A 10,987-nucleotide genomic window follows, 5' to 3' on the forward strand; every position below is an offset into this window, starting at 1 on the left:
AAACCAGTTCCTCGCAAACAGTTTATTACAGCCTCGAAGATAGCGGACTCACAACCTACTTGCTGTTTTCTGCTCAGGGGACAACAACTGTAGAAGACTGCAGGTTGGATAACATTTTTCGGAACTTACGCATTCAACTCACGCCGGTGGAAGCAGATAGGCACCTCGCGTGCACCTCAGTGACGTGCCATCTGTGGCAACACAGAACAGTTATGAGAGGAGGAAATTTTCGAAGGAAGGAATTTATCATACACGGCCACGTACTGTACAGTGACATGCGGAGTATTTACAGGGCGTCCAGAAAAGGACTCTCTGATTTCAAAATTAAATATCTCGAAAGCAAAGATCGAGAGAGGAATGCAGTAAACGGTATGTTTATTGTGAAAGCTGTAAGAAGTTTATACAGCAGTTTGAAATAGTAGTTACAAAACCTGCTAACAGATGGCGCAGTAATCGCCATACGTAATGCCTAGTATAAATAGTGATCCGAAGCCCAGAGCGATCAGTTCCACTATTGATACGTGAAAGGAGGTTAGCGTACGAAGGAAGAGATTAAAACAATGTACTCTACTGAACACCGCGTTTTTCTGGTGCTAGAGTACCACAGGTTAGAAGAGTGTACTACGGCAACAAGGCGAAGTTTTCAAGCACGATTTAATGTTCCAAAAGGACCCGATGCGAAAAACATTCGTACACTCTTCGCAAAGTTTCAACGAACAGGCAGCGTAACTGATGATCTAGTAGGGCATGTTGGCCGCAAGCAAACCACAGTTACGCCTGAAAATATCGCCACAGTTTCTGGAATTATTCAGCGAAATCCAATGTGATCCGTCCGTAGAATTTCATCTGAGACTGGTTTGAAACGTTCCAGCACGCAGAAAATACTGAGGAAGCGCCTAAACATGTTTCCATTCAAAATTCAAACGCACCAGGCCATAACGGAACGAGCTGTGCAACAAAGGGTTGCCTTTGCTAATAAAATGCTCAGAATGATTGATAGTCAAGGATTTGATGTTGGCTGCATCTGGTTTACGGATGAAGCACGCTTCCACCTGAATGGATACATGAATAAGCAGAACTGGCGATTTTGTGGTTCCGAAAAGCCATATTGGTGTGAAGCGAAACCCCTGTATTCTCCTAAAGTTACTTTGTGGGCTGCAGTATGCAGCAGAGTCATTATTGGCCCTTTTTTCATTCGATAAACGGTCACTGGTGCACGTTACGTTGCAATTTTGGAACAATTTGTCGCCACGCAGCGAACGTTAGACGATCGACCAGGTACTGAATGGTTTATGCAAGATGGAGCCCGACCATATCGGACCGAACAAGTGTTTCGCTTTCTTGAGGAATACTTCGGGAATCGAGTCATTGCTTTGGAATATCCCAAATTTACTGGTGCAGGCATAGATTGGCCTCCATATTCGCCGGATTTGTCTCACTGTGACTTTTTTTTGTGGGGCACAGTGAAAGACATGGTCTACCCGAAGGATCCAGCCACTCTGGACGAGCTTGAATCGGCGATCTCTGTGCATGTGAATCCATTTCGGTTGAGACACTACGAAATGTGATGGCGAATTTCATTCTTCGTTTACGCCACCTCTGTAGTGCCAATGGTGAACATTTTGAAAACATTGTGATGTGATTGTTTGCAAAGATTGTTTTCATACGATTATTTCACTTATGTATGCTGATATGAGTTGTACAGCGTACAGCGCCATCTGTTAGCAGCTTTTGTAACTATTATTTCAAACTGCTGTATAAACTCCTTACAGCTTTCACAATAAACATACCGGTTACTGCATTCCTCTATCGATCTCTGTTTTCGAGATATTTCATTTTGAATTCAGGGAGCCCTTTTCTGGACACCCTGTATGTAGGCGTAGATCTGTGAGGAACACTTACCTCTCCGCCAGATGAGCCGCCGGGCGTGCGACGCGTGTCGTAGGGGTTCCGGGTGACGCCGTGCAGCTGCGAGTAGGTCTCGAAGAAGAGGCAGTACTCGGGCGTGGTGGACACTAGCAGCGGGATGGCACCCGCGGCGCGCAGCTGGCGCACCACCAGCGCATCCTGATCGGCGCGCACGCCCGCCCGCGACATGTTGGCGCACGCGTGGCACAGACCTGCACAAAACCATACCACACTGCCGAAGCCCACGTTTGTTTTTCTATTGTTACTTCTAGCTGGAAGCGCTTCAACACGCCGCTTTTCGTGCCACACTTCACCTTCAGCGAATACTTTCGCCGTACGTTCCACTTCGATTTCTGCAGTTATTTCACGCAGTGTTGCTTCTCTATTAGCACTGACGAAATACGCAAAAGCCACTGCTGTCGGTCAGCACTTTCCGCCCTAAGCCCGTACGCAATGCATTCTCGCAAACGGAGCCCGTATGCCGCCGTATGTTGCTTTGTTTGCCGCGCTTTCCAATAGGACGAAACTGTACTGTCTGCCATCGGGTTCCCCTAAATGGCAGGCAGTACCGCATAACAGCCACGCTACGAGGGAAACAAACCAACAGCCAAACAGGCGAAGACATCAGGTAAACACGCCGAAGATTCCAGTCGGTTTATAGAAATCTTTCCTTGCAGATGTGGCCGCGACATATCCGGCCACGGATTCCTACGCCGGGTTTCTGTTGGCTCCAGTTCACTATATAGGCCCGGCCGGTCGAAGGCAGACCAGTCTCCGTCCGCTGCTGATGGCAACCGCTATAGCAGAGTCTCCAAGAGGATGTCACCGAAGCCGGTGTACTGCACCGCCGATCGAAGTACCAGCCGACCGAGAGGAACCACATCTCCGGCTAGATCGACGAAGTCTACATCTATTGTACAGCCAGATATTGTATTGAAGAAGTTAGTTCAATAAACTGCTGGAGAACACAGCAGAAACGTACGCTGTACAGCAAGCGTAGTCATGTACTTTCCGGCAGAGGCCACTAAGAGTGTGATCATGGTCGCCTAACCTCTCGTTTGTGCTTACGAGAAGGTCGTACGAACTCCCCCTTTACCGATTGGATTCATACTGATAGAGTGCGTAGACCACGACTAGGGCCTTACATACATAAATAGGAAAATGCACGTTTCACCTGTTTCTGAGAAAGACTGTAAGGTGCCTCTTACGTGAAGATTACATTTTTACCAGTTTTAATAAACTATTGTCTCTTATTGATGTATTCACGATAGTTAGGAAGTGCTGTAGTCCGTAGCTGGCCATGAGCCGGAGAACATTTCCCACGCTGGCTGGCTGGCTGGCTAGGTGACGAAGCGACCATATGTCGCTCGTAGTGGGGCGCGGCTCGGCGCTGGACCGTAGCAACAAGCGTCAGCCTGGGAAATATACATGACGGGAAGTACCGCCATCTTGCCGCCAAAGTCACCGATTTGTTTATTTATATTTAATAATTAAAGTCATTTATGACATCATGATTACTAGGATGAGCCTCTGGATGTTTAAAACTATTTATCATAATTTTGCCTCGTTAAAATTCACACCCTTTCATTAACAAATGCATATCTTAGTAAGTACGAACTTGATCGGAAATCCACGAACTGTGACGAAACTAGTAAGAGATACGGACTGCGCGCCAAAGTCGGCAGTCGGCGTTAAGAGCTCTTCCTATCTTGTTCGATAGTAGCCATCCTCTGGTTTACGAGTAGTTTGTGACACGTTGTTGTTGTTGTGTCGTTGTGGTCTTCAGTCCTGAGACTGGTTTGATGCAGCTCTCCATACTACTCTATCCTGTGCAAGTTTCTTCATCTCCCAGTACCTAGTGCAACCTACATCCTTCTGAATCTGCTTAGTGTACTCATCTCTTGGTCTCCCTCTACGATTTTTACCCTCCACACTGCCCTCCAATACTAAACTGGTGATCCCTTGATGCCTCAGAACATGTCCTACCAACCGATTCCTTCTTCTGGCCAAGTGACACGAGTGTTCCATTATTGAACTAATAGGAATAAAAGCGATATTATGGCATTCTGAATGTTAATATCGAGTAAATAGATACCCCAAAGTTGATCGACAGCAATTTCAGATAATTAGCTTCCACCGACAGAGACATCCAATGCGCCAATGAAGAATCTGCATGAGTCGACATTTACGAGAGCTGCACCGCGCACAGGTTGGAGGAAATCCGACGACACGACCCACCAAGGCGGATCAAGGAACATCCGACTTACACTCGCAAATTCCGGGTGGAAATGCTAACCAGTTATACTGTATGTCACATATACCACCCTCTAAGGGCTCGCGGCTAAGCCGAGTAGTAACAGTATCAGTTTAGAAGCGAATGGATCTTGTAAGAAGAGTTTTAAAATCATAGGCGTGCTTATGCTGTAAGCTCTGTAAGGGCACCACCAGTGTTCACGGAATCCGCAGCCGGTCTTGTGTCGTCGATATTACGATGCCACAACGAAGGGGCACGCTCTCGTAAGTTGGCACTAAGAGAGAAGACAAACTACGCCGACCACAGCGCCCTCTGGCCGACGCTGTGGAGCTCAGCGAGTGCAGTCTTGATTTAGATTTTCATTAAGAGCGGACGGCCTGAAAAGATCGCTTCTTCTACAGAGTAGGCTAGCTTGTTATTGAGACTTTGTATTAGATTAGACATGGACTACGTCTCGACACCTACATGCTCATTCTAACCAAAGTTATGTATGCCTTTGATATTTACTTGTGTTTTTTGACTCTAGTAAAAGGTGTTAAAGTTACATGCAGTACCGAAGTGGTTCACCTCTCTTGCTCCTAATCGCTTCCTTCACTTTCGGTCTGTCTTACAGAATCTGTTCACAGGAGAAGACCCACGAGCCACCTATCCAGGCGGGATACAAAAAGCCGGCCGGAATGGCCGTGCGGTTCTAGGCGCTACAGTCTGGAGCCGAGCGACCGCCACGGTCGCAGGTTCGAATCCTGCCTCGGGCATGGATGTGTGTGATGTCCTTAGGTTAGTTAGTTAATTCTAAGTTCTAGGCGACTGATGACCTCAGAAGTTAAGTCGCATAGTGCTCAGAGCCATTTGAACCATTTGGGATATAAAAGGGATAGTAAGCTCTTCGTATCATATGCACAAGATCTCTCGATGGAATCTCGCTGCGTGTGTTTTTCATTCCCAATTAATACTACCAACATATTTATTACAAGGGTAGAAAGTATCAATAATCATTCATTTACTATTGTCCTAATCTTTGAAAAAAAAGGAGAAAATGTTTTCTAAAGAGATTTGAAATGAAAAAATGATAACGAGAACTTTCAGTCAAATCAGTGTACTCATTATATTCACATTACTGTATCTATATTTGTGGAAAGAATGATGATACTGGTCGTCGGAATGTAAAGAACAATAACTATTGGGACGTACGGCAGATGTAAGAAACGCAGTATTTTTGAATGTCAATCGGTTTTTTTTTTCAATTGTGTCTTGTAAAAAAAACTTGGTTTGCATTCATAAACGGTTCTCGGCTGTCACGCACTTTCGCGGCGTATCGCGCATATCGAAGCATAGCACCGAATATTACTGCAGATGATAATAACTTACAAAGAAAATACTATCGGCAGAAAAATTCGATCTATAGCCCTCGCCCGTAAGTTAGCACACTCGACTCGCATTCGGGCGGACGATGGTTCAAACCCGCTTCCGGCCATCCAGATTTAGGTTTTCCGTGATTTCCCCAAGTCGCTGTATCTAAATGGCGGGATGGTTCGTTTGAAAGCGCACGACCGATTTCCTTCTCCAACCTTGCCACGTTTCGAGCTTGTGCTCCGTCTCCAATGACATAGATGTCGACGAGAAGTTAAACCCAACCATGCTTACTTCTTCCTTCCTTCACGCTTCGGACATTAAGCGCTTACTCGCTCCGCTACAGACACGTTGCGTATTATGGCTCAAATGGCTCTGAGCACTATGCGACTTAACTTCTGAGGTCATCAGTCGCCTAGAACTTAGAACTAATTAAACCTAACTAACCTAAGGACATCACACACATCCATGCCCGAGGAAGGATTCGAGCCTGCGACCGTAGCGGTCGCTCGGCTCCAGACTGCAATGCCTAGAACCGCACGGCCACTCCTGCCAGCGTTGCGTATTAGCTACCACACAAAGTTTGTAAGCACGACTAAAATTTTCAGACCCGATTTTCTCATAAATGTTTCAGAGTTGCGTCGTCCTGTTCACACATGTGGAAGTCCTAGTCGTGCCCTCCATACCCTGTTAATACGAATGAAATCGCTGAGGGGAGACCACTTTGCGTGTTTGTGCTGAGTCAAGATCATGCGTGTCTTTGACGGTTCTTCCAGATCGAAGGAGAAAAGCTCTGATGTGGATATTGATTACGAACCTTCAGACGTATTTTGCAAATATACCAACAGTACAGGCAGCTAAAACAGATTAATATTATTGAAAAACGTTTTTACGAATAGTATACATATTACTATAAAAGCAAACATTGCCTTATATGTGTATTTATTTATTCATGGACAGATGGAGATGAGAGTCCTAATACTGCTGCTTCTCCTGATACATCACGAAATGTGTTTACTGAAGTGCGCAACTGGGCCAGAGTTGACAACCAGCCTGATTTAATGGTGTTCAATAGTGATATTTCAAATGGTTCAGAGCACTATGGGACTTAACATCTGAAGTCATCAGTCCCCTAGAACTCATCACTGTTTAAACCTAACTAACCTACGGACATCACACACATCCATGCCCGAGGCAAGATTCGAACCTGCGACCGTAGCAGCAACGCGGTTCCGGACTGAAGCGCCTAGAACCGCTCGTCGTCCGTGGCCGGTAATAGTGCTAGTAATGTAATCTTACAGCTGGATGAAAATTGTGCTGAATCTCAATGTTTCTGAGCATTTTGGAATAATGAGACAACAAAAACTCACAAACAGATACAAAATGGTATGCAAGACTGGAAATTCATGGATGTAATAAGAATAAGACTATGAAGACAAATTCCATGTGGCATTGATGGTCAACAGTAAAGATACATGAAATATATCTGCTTTTCTCTATTGTTTCGCATATGACTAGTGAAATTGCCAAGAAAACTGACATTGGTGAAAGGATGCATTTCTAAATACTCCATGGCAAGCAGGCTAATGAGTCCAGACAGATTCCCTTCTATTTTTCAACGTTTTATTTGAATGACAACACGAAAATCGTAAAGCTGGTCAGCGGAAAAAAGATACACTGCACGAAATTATGCCTTTCTTCGGTTCTTTTCTCACAAAGTATAAGAATAACTTCAAACAACACACCACTCTTACCATCGATGAAGAAATATGCTCTTTCATAGGCAGAATAGCATTTACAGTTGATATGAAGAACAAACCAAATAAATACAAATGGTTCAAATGGCTCTGAGCACTATGGGACTCAACTGCTGTGGTCATCAGTCCCCTAGAACTTAGAACTACTTAAACCTAACTAACCTAAGGACATCACACACATCCATGCCCGAGGCAGGATTCGAACCTGCGACCGTAGCAGTCGCACGGTTCCGGACTGCGCGCCTAGAACCGCGAGACCACCGCGGCCGGCTCAATAAATACAGAATCAAACTTCATTTACTGCGCGACTTAACAACAGGTTATGCTCTGAATTGTGAAATTTACACAGTTAAAGAAAAATGAGTAAATAACTCTGCCTCGTCTGTAATTGGGACGTTTGTCAAGGTTATTTTGGTAAATCACATTGCATTTACATGGACAGGCTCTACAGAAGCCCTGCTTCGTTGGACTACCAAATGAAATGAAAACTGTGGCGCTTAGCAGGGTAGAAATGATGTTTTGGAGGAAGAAACATTTACTTGCGGTAAAATGGAAGTTAACCATGCGTCTAAGTCGAACTACCATTATGCGTTCAAAGTCGTGCGGCTGTAAAGGCATCGGACTTCTTTTCACGTGAATCACCTGTTTACAAATGATAGCTCCGCCAGTGCATTGGTGTTTTATACCTTCTGTACGCCATACAGGCGCCGTCTATAAAAGTGTATCCCATGACTTTTTCACCTCAGTGTATAACTGAATCCCAGTATATCGATGCACGAGCCCGTTTTGAAGGTAACGCTCGGCTATGGCCTACTTGTCGAGCTCCCTTTGTTAATAGGTCGCTTGTGCTCAGTATAACACACACACACACTGGGAACGAGAAGAGCTGTGTCATCTTTAATAAGGCTCAGATATCTCGTATCTTGGGACCAGACAAGAGCGCTGGTCTCAGTCTATGTCTCTCCAGCACACGTCTTAACTTGCAGCTCGTTGCCCCACAGTATGACAGCATGCCAGCCTTCGGACTGTCACCGGGCAGGAAACTGAAACAACGTGCGAAAAATTCATGGTTGTATTTTGAGAGAATTAGTAATTGCGACATCAAACAATACGGTACCCGTGGTCCTGGGGTGGCCGGCGGTAGCTCAGCATGTTCGGTCAGAGGGTTAGCTGCCCCTGTAATAAAAAAAACTGAGTTGATGGATCACGGAAGAACTTGAACAAGCGTCATGGTACGTCTGCCCCGAACAAATATAACGAACACTAACGAACAAAATGAAAAATAAATAATCAAAACGTCCAAGGTTCGAATCGCATCACTGCCTAAATTTTGATTAATGATCAGCATTGGCGGCCGAAGACATCCGGCATAATCAGTCACCCCTCATTCTGCCAACGGCCTGGTCAAAGACGGCGGAGGAGCGGACAGAGGTTCAGGGCACTCTCTTGTCCTAGGGGTGGGAAACTGCCCCTAAAGGTGGAAGAATCAGCAATGATCAACTGCATGAGGATGCAGAAGGCAATGGAACCACTGTATTAAAGACACGTAACGTGTATCTACAGGACATGTGGCCTGTAATTGAGGAAGTGTCATGATGATCCTCCATTGGCAGAAGATTCCGGAATAGTTCCCAGTTCGGATATCCGGGAGGGGACTGCCAAGGGGGAGGTTACCATGAGAAAAAGATTGAATAATTAACGAAAGGATAACGTTCTACGAATCGGGGCGTGGAATGTCAGAGGCTTGAACGTGGTAGAGAAACTAGAAAGTCTGAAAAGGGATATAGTACGGGTCAGTGATGAGAAGTGGAAAGAAGACAAGGTTTTTTAGTCAGATGAGTATAGGGTAATATCAACAGCAGTGGGAAACGGTATAACTGGAGTAGGATTCGTTATGTGCAGGAAGGTAGGGCAGAGAGTGTATTACAGTGAACAGTTCAACGATCGGTTTGTTCCTATCAGAATCCACAACAAACTTGCACCAGCAACAATAGTTCACATACACATACCGACGTCGCAAGCTGAAGATGAAGAAACAGAGAAAGTATATGAGGCTATTGAAAGGGTAATGCAGTATGTAAAGGAATATGAAAATCTAATAGTCATGGGAGACTGGTGTGCAGTTGTAGGATAAGAAGAAAAGGTTACAGGAGAATATGGGCTTGGGACAAGGAATGAGAGTGGAGAAAGACTAATTGAGATCTGTAACAAGTTTCAGCTAGTAATGGCGAATACTCTATTCAAGAGCCGGCCGGTGTGGCCAAGCGGTTCTAGGCGCTTCAGTCTGGAACCGTTCGACCGCTACAGTCGCAGGTTCAAATCCTGCCTCAGGCATGGATATTTGTGATGTTCTTAGGTTAGTTAGTTTTAAGTACTTCTAAGTTCTAGGGTAATCATGACCTCAGATGTTAAGTCCCGTAGTGCTCAGAGCCATTTGAACCATTTTTTCTGTTCAAGAATCCAAGAGGAGGAGCTATACTTGGAAAATGTCGGGTGATACGGGATGGTTACAGTTAGATTACATCATGGTCAGACAGAGATTCCGAAATCAGATACTGTATTGTAAGGCGTACGCAGCAGATATACACTCACATCACAATATAGTGGTGATGAAGAGTAGGCTGAAGGTTAAGACATTAGTCAGGAAGAATCAATACGAAAAGACGTGGGATACGGAAGTACTAAGAAATAACGAGATCCGGTTGAAGTTCTCTAAGGCTGTATATACAGCAATAAGCAATGGCTCAGTAGGCATTACAGTTGAAGAGGAATGGACATGTCTAAAAAAGGCCATCACAGAAATTGGGAAGGAAAACATAGGTAAAAAGAAGGTAACTGCGAAGAAACCATGGGTAACAGAAGAAATACTTCAATTGATCGATGAAAGAAGGAAGTATAAAAATGTCCCGGGGAACTCAGGAATACAAAAATACAAATTCCTGAGGACTGAAAAAAATAGGAAGTGCAGGGAAGCTAAGACAAAATGGCTGCAGGAAAAATGTGAAGACATCGAAAAAGAAATGATCGTCGGAAGGACAGACTCAGCGTAGAGGAAAGTCAAAACAATCTTCAGTGATATTAAAAGCAAGGGTGATAATATGAAGAGTGCAACGCGAATTCCACTCTTAAATGCAGAAGAGAGAGCGGATAGGTGGAAAGAATAATTGAAAGCCGCTATGAGGGGGGATGATTTGTCTGATGTGACAGTAGAAGAAACAGGAATCGATTTAGAAGAGATGGAGGATCCAGTATTAGAATCAGAATTTAAAAGAGCTTTGGAGGACGTAAAGTCAAATAAGGCAGAAGGGATATATAACATTTCATTAGAATTTCTAAAATCACTGGGGGAAGTGGCAACAAAACGATTATTCACGTTGGTGTTTAGAATGTATGAGTCTGGTAACATACCATCTGACTTTGGGAAAAGCATCATCCAAACAATTCAGAAGGCGGCAAGAGCTGACATGTGGGAGAACTATCGCACAATCAGCTTAAAAGTTCTTGCATGCAAGTTGCTTAAAACAATAATAAACAGAAGAATGGAAAAGAAAATTGAGGATGTGCTAGATCACGATCAGTTTGGCTTTAGGAAAGGAAAATGTATGAGAGAGTCAAGTCTGACGTTGCAGTTGATAACAAAAGCAAGACTAAGAAAAATTAAGACATGTTCATGGGATTTGTTGAACTGGAAAAAGCGTTCGACACTGTAAAATGGTGC

General features: G+C 44.5%; 1 protein-coding gene across 3 annotated transcripts in view; it reads right to left on the reverse strand.

Moving 5' to 3' along the window:
- The window catches only part of LOC126339830 (fatty-acid amide hydrolase 2-A-like), a 168,276-nt gene that overhangs the window by 62,236 nt on the left and 95,053 nt on the right, over window positions 1-10,987 (reverse strand). For all 3 annotated transcript variants that reach the window (XM_050001665.1, XM_050001667.1, XM_050001664.1), the window contains one exon: window positions 1,903-2,120. In XM_050001665.1, the coding sequence (XP_049857622.1) occupies window positions 1,903-2,120 (218 nt within the window). The remainder of the gene's footprint in view (window positions 1-1,902; window positions 2,121-10,987) is intronic.

The sequence above is a fragment of the Schistocerca gregaria genome, chromosome 1, assembly GCF_023897955.1.
Source record: "Schistocerca gregaria isolate iqSchGreg1 chromosome 1, iqSchGreg1.2, whole genome shotgun sequence".
NCBI lineage: Eukaryota > Metazoa > Arthropoda > Insecta > Orthoptera > Acrididae > Schistocerca > Schistocerca gregaria.